The 17,485-nt window shown below is 40.3% G+C and overlaps 1 protein-coding gene and 1 long non-coding RNA gene across 34 annotated transcripts in view; one reads left to right on the top strand and one right to left on the bottom strand.

Annotated features, from left to right (window-relative positions):
* Window positions 1-13,311, top strand: part of LOC310761305 — a 173,338-nt gene extending 160,027 nt beyond the window's left edge. Inside the window, exon 3 of the long non-coding RNA XR_014547358.1 lies at window positions 13,298-13,311. This is a non-coding gene — a long non-coding RNA (uncharacterized lncRNA). The remainder of the gene's footprint in view (window positions 1-13,297) is intronic.
* The window catches only part of MYCBP2 (MYC binding protein 2), a 140,683-nt gene that overhangs the window by 86,300 nt on the left and 36,898 nt on the right, over window positions 1-17,485 (bottom strand). For 24 of the 33 annotated variants that reach the window (XM_083610274.1, XM_083610273.1, XM_083610291.1 and 21 more), the window contains exons 17-21: window positions 17,174-17,275; window positions 13,818-13,925; window positions 4,462-4,581; window positions 2,821-2,902; window positions 1,312-1,429 (exon numbers count right to left, since the gene is read on the bottom strand). In XM_083610274.1, the coding sequence (XP_083466400.1) occupies window positions 1,312-1,429; window positions 2,821-2,902; window positions 4,462-4,581; window positions 13,818-13,925; window positions 17,174-17,275 (530 nt within the window). The remainder of the gene's footprint in view (window positions 1-1,311; window positions 1,430-2,820; window positions 2,903-4,461; window positions 4,582-13,817; window positions 13,926-17,173; window positions 17,276-17,485) is intronic. The other 9 variants (XM_083610292.1, XM_083610289.1, XM_083610282.1 and 6 more) reach the window with 1 other exon arrangement.

The following is a 17,485-nucleotide window of genomic DNA, read 5'->3' on the forward strand; positions in this document are numbered from 1 at the left end:
CTCCATCGGTGGGTAAAGGGCGGGGCTCTCTCCATCAGCTGCCTGATGGCACCGAAAGAGTCCACTTGCTACACCTTTGGCAGAAGGAAGGGAGGGGAAAGAAGGAGGGTATGAAAAGCTTCTGAGAGAGGTGAGAGGAAGGGAAGGCGGCCAGTGGAGACACTGGGAATAGACTGGGCAAGGTGGATGCCTAAATAAGACAACTCTACAGAGATTCCAGAAAGGTGTTCCAGAAAGGTGTTCAGTGTTGTGATTTCTTCAGCTCTCATTTCCCTAATAGTCCATTCTTTTTGGGAGTAAGTCCCCCCAAAAATGAACTATTAAGGAAAGGAGAGCTGGACATGCTGAAGAAATCACAACACTGAAATAGCCATGAGAAAAAGAGGTCTGCTAAAGGATTTAGTGCTGGGAAGAATCTGTGCCTAAGGGGCAGCAGATAATGTGGAGCAACATTTCTGGACTGAAGCCTGATATACATCTAAGAAGATGTAAGCTGGTGCCTTGTTTTGACCCCCAGGCTTGGTGCGACCCATGGAAGGCATAGAGCCCCCTTTTTATCAGGCAACAAATATTACGTATCTCAATGAGCATGTAATGTCATGGTTTTACAGTTGGACTGTGAGCTCAGTTTGTAAAAAGCACCACTTGAACAGGTTATTTTGGGATTGGTTCAGATTGGCCCCAAAGCAACTCATTTAAGTTCAATGGTTTTAGATCGCTGTCTCCACCAAGAAGCCACTCATGACTCCTCCTGCCCATTCTCATCCCAACCTGGCCATAGAAGAAACTATGCTGGTGTTTCCATTTGGAACTATGGAGTTCTCCTATGGTTTCTGGTGGGCCTGGACCCTGCATTTCAACCTCTAGGGCTGTGCACAGCCCTCCCAATACAATTTGTCTCTGCTATCACAGTCAGGTACATTTTGGTGGGAAAGGAAAGGAAGTAGTATGAGCTGATTGGAATAATGATGAACCAAAAACATTGTAAGTTGGGTCTGAACTTCAGTAGGGTTTGGACATGGCTCATAAAGAGCATGAGATGAGGCTTGAAACTGGAGAAATCTCTTCAATTCAAAGACTTAGTGGAATCAATCAATAAATGAAAAAAGCTTATTTGGAAAAGCAAAGATTATTATTATTTAGTCTCCCCACCCCAATACATAGCAGAACAAAGAAAAAAATAAAGACATATAATAAACCAGCAGACAAACAAAAATCAGACAAGCAAAAATAAATACATATGAACTTATACCAGTTAATAATCTTTAAGGTGTTTCCAATATGAAAATGTAATTTTAACAAAAATCTTACCGAGAAGCTTCCAAATGTGAAGACTTGTCCATCCATTAACAGAATACCTGTATGATTGCTGCCTGCAGTAACTTGTGTGCTAGGTCCTGGAAGTGCCTGTACCAGAGTAGGGCATCCCCTAAGTTGGAGCAAAGTAAGTGCATCTTTTATTATGTATACATTCATCTTCTATCAAAAAATATAGTCCATGTGTATTTTACATGATATCAGTGAATGAAGCTGAAGTGGTACAATTAAATAGAAAATGTGTAAATGCTAAAGAACATTTGACAGTTAAATTGTGAGGATAAAGAAACCATTAGAAACATTAGAACAGTGAATGGTGCTCATAAATATAGGGCAGAATTGCACAATTTGGTAGTATCAATGGTTAGTTAAATATCCATGCAATGCTACTACCCCCTCTTCCAAACCACTCACTATTTAACTCTTTTTCACTGCCATTCGGATTGTTTAACTGGTTATACTTTTCTACTGTTTTGTTTCTTGTCAAGAAACACTAAAAAGCAGTTTTGAGGAATACTAGCTCCGTTTGTATGTCTTACAATAGAGATGTTATTAGACTCCAAATCCCATGTTCAATAGCCAATGATGATGGGATCAGGAGTCTGGTGACATAAACCACACTTACCATGTGCAAGTGAATTGTGCCTGTTTCACTACTCTTGTTTCATGGGACCACACTCAGTAAACTAAGAACAAACCTTGGCTACAGATTGTGGCTTCTTGCAAGTGAAACTAGCCGTGATCACTTTTTTTGAATGTAACACAAAGCCAGGAATTAGGGCTTAATTAACTAAGAAAAGCAAACACTATTTACACACAGTAAGCCGTGGTTTATGGCTTAACATGACATGAAAATGTGGCCACCGTCACACTTTTGTCTCATAAATCTAATCCATACCATGATGTATTTACCTTCCATTAACAATATTTGCCATATTGAACCCTAAATATAGTTTACACGTAGATACAAGTGAGATATGTATGCATATACATGTCTCTTGCAGACCTGTTTTTTGTTGTCTGTTGTAGAGGGGTGTATATTCTTTAGAAAATCCACATTTCTTGCTAAGGCTTTACAAATTCGTGTAATAAAACTTAAAGGGAGAATGGGAAATGATTTATCCTGTAAAGTTGGGGAGGAGAAACGTAAACCACCATTATTAGCAGTAACCTTGTTATTACTATTTTTATGTGTGTCATGGCTGCTTGCTAAACACAATAAATTGAACTGAACTGAACATAGTTTACATGTGGATATCAGTGAACTATATATGCATATACACACCCATACACAAATCAGAATGTGTCTATCACTCACACAAAAGCATCAAATATTAAAGGCTAGATGTGATAACATTATATCGCTTTGCTCTCATGGGGGAAATTCCTATTACCTTCAAAAGCATTTGAGTCAGCGCAGGGAAAATGCAAAACTGAAAGTATTCTGCAAACAGAATAAAGATGCAACCATTTCGTATTTAAAACACATTTATAGTCACATACCTGGAATTAACGTCTCCGTGTCCAAGCTGCCCATGCTGACCATATCCAAATGTGTAAACATCTCCATTCTCCATGAGAACAACTAAGGGTTAAAATACGGGGCTTTAGAAGTTTGCACTTTCTACAAGTCTGCCCAGTATGAAATCTTTCCAATGTGTCCAGTAAAAACAAGAATGGGGTGCTTTCTTGGTTTTTCAGCATTTGATGCAGAAATCATTTGGATGACATATAATTTTGCAAATTAAAAAGTTCACTGAAGAACGGTTGGATAAATGTTAGCATGAATGAAGAGTATGTTACTTCTAAAACTGGGGTGAGGATCCAGAGTCCCACTGGCCAGATACAACCCCTGGGTCTCTCCATCTGGTCAACTGCATCCCCTCCATGCACACCCCCTGGCAGGTTTTAGGCTTAGCAAAAGCTTTATTGGAGTTCCGCCCCCCCCCCCGAGTCTAATAGGGGGGCGGAGGGGGCATGGCCAGGGTAACTGCAGCCGGGGTGCCCTCCTCATGAACTCCAACGCCCTCATCAAAAACAGATCCCCTCCAGGCATTTGGGCTTGACAACAACTATTGGTGGCAAGGAAGACTATTGCTTGAGGGAGGGGCCAACAGCACCTGCAATCTCCACGAAGACTCCCCTCCCCCATCAGCAGTTAGGTTTGAAAAACAGAAAAAAATGCTTTTTAAAAATCTAACTACTAAGGTGGGAGGGACGCGGGTGGCGCTGTGGGTTAAACCACAGAGCCTAGGACTTGCCGATCAGAAGGTCGGCGGTTCGAATCCCTGTGACAGGGTGAACTCCCGTTGCTCGGTCCCTGCTCCTGCCAACCTAGCAGTTCAATAGCACGTCAAAGTGCAAGTAGATAAATAGGCGGGAAGGTAAATGGCGTTTCCATGTGCTGCTCTGGTTCTCCAGAAGCAGTTTAGTCATGCTGGCCACATGACCTGGAAGCTGTACGCTGGCTTTGTCCCACTTTGGCTTTGTCCACTCTTGTTTTACCCTCCACCCCCACCCCCCAAACTGCTGGCATGTGGCATCCAGAGGGCTGATCAAGGATAAGGATGGGGAACTAAAACTCCCATCGTTTCCCTACTTATTGGCCATGCTTGCTGGGACTGATGTGAGTTGGAAGTACAATAATTAGGGGGCCATAGGTTGCCCATCCTTGGCCAAGAGGGAACGCTTCCATAAGGCCAATGAAGTTCCCACACCCCTATTCTAGAGGCATCAAGTATCATTTTAAGGACTGAAATGTGCATCTCGTTTATTTAATGTAAGTACAGTGGTACCTCGGGTTAAGTACTTAATTCGTTCCGGAGGTCCGTACTTAACCTGAAACTGTTCTTAACCTGAAGCACCACTTTAGCTAATGGGGCCTCCTGCTGCTGCTGCTGCGCCGCCAGAGCACGATTTCTGTTCTCATCCTAAAGCAAAGTTCTTAACCTGAAGCACTATTTCTGGGTTAGCGGAGTCTGTAACCTGAAGCGTATGTAACCTGAAGCGTATGTAACCCGAGGTACCACTGTACATATACCACAAGCTCCCAAAGCTTTCTGAGGAAGCTATGATCGATTGAAACTCTTACAACTAACATTGGAAAAATGAAGTCAACATGACATAAATGTTTCTGTTATCTACCTGAATGGTGAAATCCACAGCTAACTTGTACTGCTCGGAGTTCACAGTCAAAGCGGACTGCCCCAGGTGGGTAGGTTGTGATTTTGCTGGCATCCTTCTCACTCCTGTCTCCACTTCCATCTACAAACATAACGCGCAATTATACCCCATACCATTCCTCAATAAGTGGAAGGAGCAGTGAGCAATAGCATAACAACTAAAAGGATTAAGCAGTGAAGGTGAAAGGTTTGGGCGCAGGGGTTATTACAGTAATAGATATCAGTATTGGTGACTATGAAAAATCAGAAGAGAATAACTGTCAGTTCTTCAGTGGTAAACTGATATTCTTCTAAAACAAGACTTCAATGTTACAGGGAACACTCAGCAAGTTCAGCAAAATCCATATTACTTATTTCAGTAATATTAAAAGCAAAACCCCCCCAAAACTTCCCAGCATACATTTGAAGAAATTAGGAACTTCAGAATCACAATTTGTATGTAAATTGATAATGTTGCAAAATGATACGTTGTTTAAAAATTGGATGGATACATAAAACTGTTGCTTGTGTTTAACGGATGCTGCAATTAAAATGCAAGAGTATGTGAGAAGCCATTTTGCTTTTTTTCAAATATGTAGCAATTACACCACCATGCCCAGTTCACACACACAAAATAAAAATAGCGCTTGATTTAAACAAGCAAGCAGTGGCTGCTGTTGAGATAAATATTGAAACCTGAGTTTTGTAATGGCCACACTAAACCAGCTGCATTACAAAGAAGGGTGAAAGTCATTCCAAAGAAATGTAGCATCATAACTAACAGGATATTATTATTATTCAGTTTATGTGATATTCACATTTCAAGGGCGGCCATCCAAGGAAGTGCTTCTGTTAGCACAAGGACCTTCAACTGAGTTACAGAACTTCCACCTTCTTCTTTCCCCATGTGCCCCCTAGGGATTCTGTGGTTCCCCCAACCCTCCAGAGGGGGGTTTGCAGGGGGGACAAGAGGGCAACTTCCATTTGAGGAGCAGAAATCATTGTGCCAGCATAAGCACTTAGTTAGATACCACCAAGTTTTGATTAATTCATCTATTAACAACAGAACTAAAATAGTCCCTATGAACAAAAAAAGTGCACCCTTAATCTCAGCTCCACAAATTAAAGTTGGCCACCACTGACTGATTAATCAGCTAAAGATTCAATGATTAAACCAATTAAAGCATGCAATCCTAGTAATTAGGGCTGCAATGCAATTAAAGGGATCTTGATCAATTAATCAAAGGAGCATTGCACATCCATTACATGGGTACACATTTTCATTTGACTAAAACAGTAGTTTAGATGGGGGAGGGGAACACTTTTTTGTCAAGTTCTGCTTTTCAATTGTTTCAAAAGCAGGTACTTTTCTGAGTATGGCAAAATGAAAGAAAAACAAACAGGGCCACATGCAGTCATCGAAGGATCAAGAGTGATTTTTATCAAATGTATGGAGTGGAGTGGAGGAGAAACTGCAATAGATTTCAGCAATGTTTGCTATAAATCTAAGAAACCTGAGGCTTGCCAAGGTCATGGGATAGGGCTTTGAAGCCATAACCTATGGCCATGGTTGATATCCCTTCCTCCTTTCAAGGACCCATCCAAATCTCCATTTTTTGTCGTTACGTCCGTGTCAGCAGATAAACAGAGGTTTCTACAAAACAGAATGTGCGAGAAAACATTTCCTAACACACAAATTTATACAACCCAATGTGTTTATTTCTAAAAAAAATATTGAGGGGTGCTCTCATCTTCCTACTCATATTTAAATACTGCCCCTCAATGTGGCCAAACTTAGATTCACAAACTGTTTAGGGGTATGTGTACCCCTGCGTCCCTCCAGAAAAAAGCACTGATATAATCTATCCCATGAACGGAAACTGGGGTTCTAGCTAAAAGACTGGAAGTTTCTGGCACAGAACACACACGACTCTCAACGAACAATCCATTAATACCAACACTCCAAATTCAAGCAACTAAACTTGAATTCTATGTTTAAAAGGGCCAGTTAGCATACTCTCAGAAGCCTATGAAAGGAAAGCTGACTATCTGAAAGATGAAAGCAAGTAGAAATCGCTGCAAAGATCCAGTTGTGAAAGCTAGGAGAAAGCTGTATGAAGAAAAAGGCAGGAAGGTGTTCAGCACCTTAAATTTGTAACATCCCATTGCTGCTACTTGCAACAGTAATTCCCCCCACCCCAAGGGCAAAAAAAGACAGAAATACCAGAGAGTGGGAACTGCAGGCCAACTAACTTTTCAGGGGAGATGAAATCAAGTACAGCGAGACCAAAGCACAGTAAAAAGGCCTCACAACTGAACATGAACAACCAAGATCCGTGTTAATTTAGAGCTAGGAAATTCAACGTTTTCTGGACTAAACTGCACTAAAAAGTCTGTGTGAGAGAAAAAGTCAGATGTTCAAACTGGGTCTTCAAAACTTGAAGGTTTCTAAAGCCCACTTTGTACCTATATTTTGTTCATTGTAAAAAATATTTGATGCACCTGGCCATTGATAACTATTTTCTCCAGGTTTGCAAAACTGTCTTTGCAGGGTGAAGGGCAAGGCAAGGGATGGGAAAGAGGAGGAGAATACTCAAAATGGTCAGCTGGCGGACAGAAAGGAAGGCAGAAATAGGGGAGGGGGAATGTAGTTTAAATCCTGACTTCAGTAATGAAGCCTGCTGGATGGGCACAACAGAGATCTCAGAATCCAGTTTTGAGGATAAAGCTGGATAAACTCACATATATTGTGCCAATGCAATAAATAAATAAATACATCAGCTTTAGCAACCCTGGCAGAAAAGGATCCTGCTGTATTTTAAGACACAAAACTTCAAATTCATGCATTAACCTACAGAAACTGAAATCCAGTTTGCTTCAGAGATGCATCCTTTACCTTCAACTGAACCTATATAACTACGCCAGCTATATCCTACAGTAAATGGTTTGCTGTTTTAAGTACGACTAAATCTGTACCTATATCTCAAAACTAAATTCTTACTCTTCACAGTCTGCAACAATGGTTTGGTCTTAACAACACTTAGTAAGTGCAAAAGTCACATACTGATGACACGTAATACGGGATGAGAATAGCCACTATACAAAGCATTGACTGTGGTTGACAGCATAGGAATTTGCAATTTTCTCTGGATTCAAAAAAGCCCACTTTCATTGCACTGCAGTACGTTCCAGCCATCAGCCACCTAGAACAGGGTGGGCCAATGCGCGGCCCTCAATGCCTTTTTTAGAGGCCCTCAGCAACATTTGAAGCCCCTCCCCCAGCCCTGGCACTACCTTGTCAAAGTCGGGTAAGTGAGGCACTGGGCATTGGGAGGGAGGCATAAGGGCTCTGACAGGGTCCTAAAGTACTCCTGCCTCCTTCTTGTCAAAGCCTAGTTAGTGCTTTCCAAATCTGACCATCAGTCCATCATGATCAATCTTATCGATACTGCTGCTCCCCAGCGTTACAGGAAGGAGTTATCCGCAATACTAAGGACTAAACCTGGAAACTTCTGCATGCAAGCCATGTGAATTATTCTATGAACTATGGCTGCTCTGCAATTCAATTGCTTAAAGTTGAGTCAAACTACGTATATAAAGTAACATATTTACTGATGAAATAGAGTTGTGGAAAGACAAACTGACTAATCAAAGTTGGCTTTCCAAGCACAGCTTATACTTATGAAATGTGTTAAGCGCAAAACCACATTTTATTAAAAAAAAAGTTTCTAATTTTAAAATTGTGCTCTTTGTATTTTATATTACAGCCAAGTTAACAACCAATAACATTAACCCACTTATGCAGCTTTCAATATATTGTAATTTTAAAGAGTAGTGTTCATTTTAAAAGTGCCTGGGCTTTATCAAACTCTATTTCTCAGGTGCTACATGTTTTGTTTTATCGCTATTTATATTCAGTTGTTGAATACATTAGACGTGCTGCACAGAAACTCAAGTCCTTTCCTCAAGAATGAATTTTCACATCAGTTGAGTCGAAACAATGATGCTGATTTTAAAGGTCACTAGAACTATGCAAACTGAGTGTTTAGAATTTAAAAACAGATGTTTCTTAACAACTCCATGCCTTTATTAAAAAAAACCCACAAATATCCTTCTTTAACCCTGAAATGATGCACAACTGTTTACTGAAAGTGAAGACTATGAACACACTCACATACACTCTTCACTACTTTTGTCCTTAATGGTTTGTGTTCTCTGATCAAGGACAAACTGAATTGTTTTAGGAAGGTCTTGGGCCTTATGGTTAATTATAAGAAACAAAAGCTTTATGTTTTCAAATTTCTCCAAGGGATCAAAAATTAATTCCCTGACCTCATGGAAATTACTTTTGTCCTAAACAGGTGTCCAAATACAGTACATCCAAACCTAAACAAACTTTTTTTGAAAAATTACAGACTGATTTGGAACACAGAGCAGATATGAACTGGTGGAGCAAACTGAGATTCCCAGATGACATCCCTCCCCAACCGGACATTCCTATTCCATGTTTTACCTGCCTGGTTTTTGTCCTTAATGGTATGTTGCCAATAATGTTTTACTTGCTACTGCCATGAAACAGCAGAAGTCTAAAACCGTTTTTTTAATAAAAAAAAAACAACCTTTTTTGCTTTTGAGCTATCAAACCATTGCTAAGAGCTTGGGGATTACAATAACTATGAGTGATTTCCACTTGTCAGGGAGATTTGCCGACCAGAATTCCATTAAACAACAAAATTCCCTTATAGTGTTTATAGAATTCATTAATAAAATGGTCAGGGCACAGTGACTTATTTTAAGAGAACTAATCACTTCTTTGATTTCTTCCTTAGCGATATATGAATTAAGCCCACATCTCTCCTCTCCTGTTAATTATTGAATTTGTATTTTAGATAAGTAAGCTTAAATTACTTTGGTCTCAGTGTGTCCTGATGCATACCATTACTCATAGAAAGCTGCAAAAGCCTCAAAGATCTCCACTGGATTCCAAGTTCATGTACTATTGCTTAACTGAATTTTACGTACAGCATGCTCCCCCCCTTCCCCCCCTTTATTCCATTTGCTAACAACCAAGATTCCCTACTCCCATATTCATAAAATCTGTTTTGTATCTAGGGTAGATCAATCATTGCTGTGGACATTCAGAAACGTCAATTCTTTTCTTTTCATCTCTAATTTCCTAAATATATTTTTGAGCCAGATTCACCATATTTTGCCAATAATTCGGCTCTTTACTGTACTAGATCCGTTTTTGGTTGCCTATTCCTGTCTTTAATGGCAGCTTTCTCTGAAGCACACCCCATGTACTGTAGCCTTCACTGTCTCCCACTGTGTGCTAAGAGAAACATTTGTTGTATTGTTTTGGGGAAAGTAATGAAGTAAGCTATCTTGCATTTTGTCTGCAGAGTAGTCAAAGCTTGACCATTTCTTTAAGGCAGTCATTTCTACTGAAACTGGAATGTGATCAGTAATGCTTATCTTCCCTATGCTTACGCTACGTACAGCTGGGAACAAACCCTCCAAGAGAAACACAGTTCTGCAGACTGGCAAATGGAACGTGGAGCAATGATCTGCAGGATGACTCTCAAACCAGACACCCCACAAATCACATTTTCTAAGCAAGTGTAGCAATTTTGTTTTATTTTTTCTGTAACTGCTTAACTAAGTTGGGCTGCCAATTCTTTCCTAAAGTTGTTAATTTTAAGGTTAGCTTGGCTTGAGCGAGCCATTCTTTGAGATGTGGATGCCATCTTGTCACCTTGCATTTGATCGGAGGGCCTGGGTCCATTCTTTTCAAGAGGTTGAAATTTTGAAATTCCATTCTTTACCTTTCAAAGTGCCAGGCACCAGGTGCCAAGGAGTATGGGTCACATTAGGGGGCTTTGATCACCATGGGAGCAGTGTTTATAACTGGAGGAAACCAGAGCTAGATGCAGCCCTTCCAAAGTTTGGCTAGCCATGACCCCATACAGCCCAAGTTCTGAGCTGTATTTTTCTCACTTGCTTTTGACTGTTCAAATATCCAGAGACTTTTGTGAGTGACAGGCACTCTGAATCTGCTCACTATAGCATGACTATATCCAACAATCCATGCAAAATATATGTGGATAGCCCCTTGGCCACTCCCCTTCATTCTCAAATCACATCCTCCCTCTTGGATTTAAAAACTATCCACAACTAGCTACTGTAAAAGAGGTGCATATTGAACACACACTTAAGCTCACCGTCACCCAACTGTATTCTTTTGAATCTCATTGTCATTCAACTCCTACCTTTTAATTTTCTCCTTTATATGCCTGCAAAACTAAGAGTTAATGCATCTGACAAAGCAAGTGGACTTCAGTCCATGAAACCTTCTGCCATAACAAATCTGTTAAGTCTTTAATGTGCTATAGCACTCCTTATTGTTTTTACTTGGAATTAAATTTTTTTCCTTCCAGTAGCACCTTAAAGACCAACTAAGTTAGTCCTTGGTATGAGCTTTCGTGTGCATGCACACTTCTTCAGATACACACGAGTGTGCATGCACACGAAAGCTCATACCAAGAACTAACTTAGTTGGTCTTTAAGGTGCTACTGGAAGGGGAAAAAAATTTTTTGTTTTGACTATGGCAGACCAACACGGCTACCTATCTGTAACTGGAACTTGGAATTAAGTTCTTGGGTTGGAAGTTTTTAATTACTGAGACTGAATGGAGTTCATAGTCCTTGAACACAAAACTCCACTTAGTTAGCCAAAGCTTTCTTCATTTCAACGCGATAATTTTGGTCCAGAGGAAAACTCGTTTTGTTAATCCTGTGTTACACTACTGGGAGTTAATAAAAGAAAAGAAATTCAAATGCAATAGTCTCTTAATTCCAATGGGAATGTTCTAAAATTTAGGTTTCCCTCTCAACAGGCTAAACACGCAATCCTAACTAACCCTACTTACTAGGGAGTAATCCACACCAGTTCAACAGGACTTACTTTTGAATAGACATGGTTAGGGCAGTGCTATAAAATCCAAGCAGGGAAGCTTAACTGGTTTCTGAATCTAGCATTTGTTTCAATATCATATGGAATTTCCAAGTGTTCAAACCTGACTCAGCTGTGTAGAGACAGCTCTCAACTGCAAGTATTTACATCCATAAAACCACACTGCTAAAGTTAATGAAATTGTGCAACAATGACTTGTTAAACGGCTTTCCTCAGCAGATAATGATAAGCATGCATGCTTTTGAGTTTAAGGCATCTACACAGCATTCTTAGGGAAAGGATTAAGGTACAAAATAAATAATCAACTGTGGGGCTGATTTAAAGCCTGCAATATATTGGTTGCTCACTAGAGCGTCAGCCACCTTAAACATCTAAAGCTTTGGGTTGTTGTTTTTTAAAAAATCACTATTCAAAAATATTTTATTGATACCAGCAAGGCTAATGCAGAAGGAAATGGGAACTGCTGTTGCTGCTTCATCTTCAGACTCCTGCTGTTTGCCGCTTTTTTGTTTACGGCACTGAAGCACCAGATCTGCCTGGAGAAAGGAGAGCAGGCTGACCAGCATGTGCTGCCTTCTCTTTCGGCCTGCAAGATTCAGCTCCTCTGTGCAGCAGCTGCCCTCCACAAAATTACCCAACGTGCAATTCTCCACATGAGCACGGCATGCTGGGGATCTTATAGAAGGCAGCTGCTGCACAGAGGAGCCGAATCAAAACTGAAAAGGTCACATGCACCAGGCTCCTGGGGGGTAGAGGGTCAACCAATGAGTGGGAGCTATGTAGTTCAAGAAGGCTGGTGGGCTCCTTCAAGTTCATGAGTCCTTGGCCAGTGCTCCATCTGCCCCCATTTTTGTCCCTGCTTGTTCCTACAGTACTCCCCATGCTGTTTGTGTGCTTGTCTACCACTCTCACCACATTCAGTGGTACCACGAAGAGCTTCTCTCTCTCTCACACACACACACACACCACCAATATATCACATGGATTCTTCCTGATCCTGTATGTTAAAACCATGTTTTCAATATGAGTTCAACATCTAGAGCCCATGTTCAAACAGAACGACTGTACAACTGAAATTAGGTTAATGTGGAGTATCAGTGCTTCCTTCCCCTGCCACTGCCACACACATACACACACACACACACACACACACACACACACACGATATATGGATATACGGTAGATATAGATAGATAGATTTGCAGGAGGGATGCCTATTCTACACTTATTAAAAGGTTATACATTTCAGGATTCTGAGTAATAATAACAATAATCATTTTATTATTTATATCCTCCAATCTGACTGGGTTGCCCCAGCCACTCTGGGCAGCTCCCAGAAAAATATAACATAATAAAACATCACACATTAAAACCCCTCTAAACAGGGATGCCTTCAGATGTCTATAGGAAGTCATATAATAGTTTATCTCTTCGACATCCGATGAGAGGGTGTCCCACAGGGTGGGCACCACTACCGAGAAAGCCCTCTTCCTGGTGGCCAGCAACTTTACTTCTCGCAGGGAGGGAACTGCCAGAAGGTCGTGAGAGCTGGATCTCAATGTGCAGGCTAGATGGTGGGGGTAGAGATGCTCCTTCAGGTGTACAGGGCCGAGGCCTTTTAGGGCTTTGAAGTTCAGCACCAAGTAAGTGGTAGTGAGGCAAGTATTCTTTATGAGTAAGGACCTGACCTGAATAGTCCAGAGCAGGTGTAAGCAGTATAGAGCCCATGAACCATCTCTAGCCCTATGGGTTATTTTTCTCCTGCATTGCCACTGCAAGCTCTGTTGCTACCAGTAGCAGACAGGATGGCGGGCGGCAATAGTTGCCTGACTTCCCAACAACTGAGTTGATGCTGCTCAATGGGAAGCGGAAGGGCAGGGTGCAAACCCCACCATGCTACCCCACCATGTTGTCCACTACTGCTTGCTATGAAAAACACAAGTGCTTCCTTCCAGGTCAGACGGGAATGCCTGTTTCCCAACAATGGTTGCTATCAGTTTCAGGATTTCAAAGTACACACTGTAGACAAAAATATGTATTTTATAGCCAGCCAGCATATAGTCACCAATCCTACCAGAAGGAATTCTTTGATCTCACTCCCATTTTTCATTAAGAAAACAAAGCAATGAAACAAGGGCATGCATTAAAGGAAAGGGAAATTAAAATGAAAGTAATGCACATTTTCACATATTCTCACAGGGAAAACAGCTCAACATTAAAAATGTGTTTTCTTTCTCCTCAGGTTACTGAAGATTAGCCAGAAGAGACAGCAAGTTTTGTGAACTTCTTTTAATACCCAGTGGATAGAAAAATCACTTGAAGAATAGGTGTTAAGTCCAGCCCAATCAATAAGGAAGACCAAATACCTTTATGCTTGTCCCGGTTATGCGTTAGCTGTGTTGGATGGGGTCTTATTCTGGCTAGAGCCTGCTCTCGATGGTTCATAAAAATAGGACCAGGAAATACAAGGGGGCCTGAGGAGAAAATTTTTTGCACATGCATAGGAAAGCTCACAAAATGGAAACTGTGTTCAACAAACAAAAAAAGAATCAAATTAAAAGCATGGAAAAGGATGCAATAATCAATACTCAATATTTCATACTTTTGGAACAGATTATCAAAATCTAATTAGAATCTGAGTACATCTGAAATCTTACATAATGGCACAAGAGTAAAACACTGTGGTCTTGTTGGGTATGAATACTGGAGCTCAGTTCCCCCCCCTCCCCCCCTCCCCAGTTTTTTCCCCTCTTGCAAATAAAGCCAGTACACATCAATCCTAAATGTACAAACTATTTTCTCCAAACGAAAAACAGACTGTAAATTTGAAGCTAAGCAGGCGTCATAAGCGAACATGCAATGAGCAATCAGACCTGCACTGGACCTGCCTAATATATGTTTAATGTATCATAAGAATCTGGTCATATACAAAGATCCTGGTCTGTTTGATTGATCCCTATTATTTTGATAGCTATCAAAGACACAATCAGGCCTACGCACATAGATTTCTATTCTACTATGACCATCAATGACTAGACATAAGACAGGTCTGAACATGGGTAGTCAACAGAATGAGGTCAGCTCACAATATCCCAATCCCTCTCCTGTGTGTAGGAACCATCTCACAGGGCAACATGACTATTATGCAAGTATTTTGTGGGCAAAATAATAACAACAACAACAACAACAACAACAATAATAATAATAATTTTATTTATACCCCACCCATCTGGCTACCAACAAAGCAAACTGACTCCAAAATTTAGTACTACAGAATGCAGCGTGGAAAAAGAAACATTATCTATTACCTGCATAGTTACTCACTTAAGCACAATCACTATACAGCGGTACCTCGGTTTTTGAACATAATCCATTCTGGAAGACCGTTCCAACTTCCAAAACATTCAAAAACCAAAGCATGATTTCCGGAAGCCACAAAATCCAAAAAGCAGGTATTTTTACAATTGTGAAGCGGGATTTGTAAAACTACTGAACATCAACAAGAGCCCAACAACAAGTTTATCTAAACACCAAAAGCCTGGATACTTTGTTATTTTCTCTGAAAGAGAAAAATATAAAATATCAGGAGAGTTGGGCTGTGAGAAAGACCAGTCCAGAAGTCCTTTGCTCCTTCCACTGCTGATTATAATCTATCAGCTCCCTGGCCCTCTCAGTGCCACATGTGCTGATCTGTAGGTGACCTAGAAAAACTTGTTGTGCTGCATGTCTTTTGTTTTTTAAAATATATGTTACAATCAAATGGTAAGACGGGTTTTTCCAGAAGATATGCTGCCAGAAGTTTGGATTTCATGCATTTACTCAATACTATCTATTTATTTGATTTATACCCTGCCCGTCATCATAAGATCTCAGGGCCGTTCTTCCTGGAATACCAATGCCACAAATCATGATGCAGAGGAATGTGCACCTAGAACAACAACACAGGAGGTCTCAGATCTTGCAATACTTGGTAATGGTTCCATGTTGTCTACTTCCTCACAGTAAAAGCAAATGAAGCAGTTGACAAATGCACATTGAGTCCATTCTAAAGAGAATGGACAAAAGAACACACTCTGCCCAATACAAAAATCCCAAAGAAAAACCTTAAATATTCCATTCCTTTTTAGAAGACTGTCTATCAACAGAGTTTCTTGCAAGTCTCATGCCTGAACATACCAATCAGCACTAATTTCAGATCACTGCATTCCTCCTTTACTGCGCAGAGGTGTCCTGCCACATCAGTCATCCTCTGTGCTGCAACTATTCTGAGACCATCCAACATGAGCTGCTCAAGATTTCAAATGAGCCTAATGTTTTCAGAATAGAAATAAGCTAGCAAGATCAAAAGCTGAGGTTTGGTTTCTTCAGCTAAGGTTTGCCAATTTCTTTTGTGCACCTTAAATGAAATCTTACTATCCCTTACCAAAAAATCATTAAAATTATATATTTTTACCTTAAAAACCAGCTATTTTGTTCCTTCATAATAATCTGATATGTATTCAAATACCCACATAAAAAAGCAAACTCTGCACTAAAAAAGTGAGTAAAAATATTAAGCACTGCTTGGGTGTATGCGACTAATATTGAAACACAGCACTGGCCCGTTCTACCCTAACAGACACACAGATTTTTTTTCTAGCTCCTAAATGTTACATGAAAAGTATTCCTCCTTGAAATACAGTCTTACACCTCACATGACTATGAGAAGGTAGGCTCTCATGGTATAATTTTGTGTTTGGGTACTAAGAACAAAATACACTAACTGTGCCCACTGTGAAGGTGCACACACACACACACACACACACACACACACACACACACACAATTTGACCCTTTCCTCATTAATACACACAGAAGTGGGACCCAAATCCTTTCCCAGACATGGTTTCTTGGAATTTTAAAAGAAAAACACACAGGGCACTATCACAGCTGGCCTACTGCATTTTGCAGCATTCTATCAATCTATGCCACAGAACAAAAATGAAAGATAATCCTGTGACAATCTAAAGACAAATTAAGAAATTGTAAAATATTTCATGCTCAACGATAGTGTCCTGAACATATAACACTGTCATTAAGAAAGGGAAATCCTTCAATTGCCTAGAAGACAAACAAACTAATCTTCATGCACTGGTATCCTACATGTTGATGTAGGAGCAAAACCCAACATATCTGTCTTTAAATCCTCATTCCATCTACCAAATCCATGAACTCAATGCACTTTAAGTAGTTCACCTTTTGCTTTTTTTAAAAAGGAAACGAAATAGGTAGAGTTATGTTGGCGCATCCTATTAGTTTCAGAACTCACTGAAGCCCTAGGTACCTAATAAACTCTTGAACTAATCATAGCAGTATTTAAGGTAGACCAAAAAGTATACTATGTTCCTTACAGAGCCGCCTCCCTGCCCCTCTTAGATTATTTGCTGTAATAGATGTTTCAGATCGCACAGAAAAGGTTCATCTTGGGGGAAAGTAGATTCCAAGTTTTTGCAGTAGCCTAGGAAGAGAGATTTAGCTATTCATTGTGGAAAGAAGTCAGCCTCTGTGACTCTGTTCTTTGTTAAAGCCCAACAAAGCAGCAATATAATCTCAGACTGGTTTGTAGTCACAGCCCTTATACATTCATTTCTGGGATTTATAAGCTGATTTTTGTACGTCAGTTTCTCAGAATTATGTTTATCCACTTAGACTTAAGTCTTAAATAGAAGCTAGTTCTGCTGACCTCTCCCTTCTTCCAATCTGTGCCTCCTGTTCACACGCTGACGCTTTTCTTCTTGTCGCAACTGGAGGTGTTCTTCGATATTAACTCCAGGCACAGGGACAGCTGGAGAAAAAAAGAAAGGGAACCGTAAATTCTCATATTGTCAGCATACTAAATGCATACTACCATCACTTCTAAAGCTCTTTAAAAAGAAAGTAAGGCTCTGAATCAAAGATATAGCTGCGTGAGAGTGCTGTGCTTTATCTATATGCATGAGAAAAAAACAATTTTAGGAATAGAAGGGGGATCACTCTATTAGACAACTCTCTGTTC

This window comes from Podarcis filfolensis, assembly GCF_964270895.1.
Source record: "Podarcis filfolensis genome assembly, chromosome: 4".
In the NCBI taxonomy this organism is placed as follows: Eukaryota; Metazoa; Chordata; class Lepidosauria; order Squamata; family Lacertidae; genus Podarcis; species Podarcis filfolensis.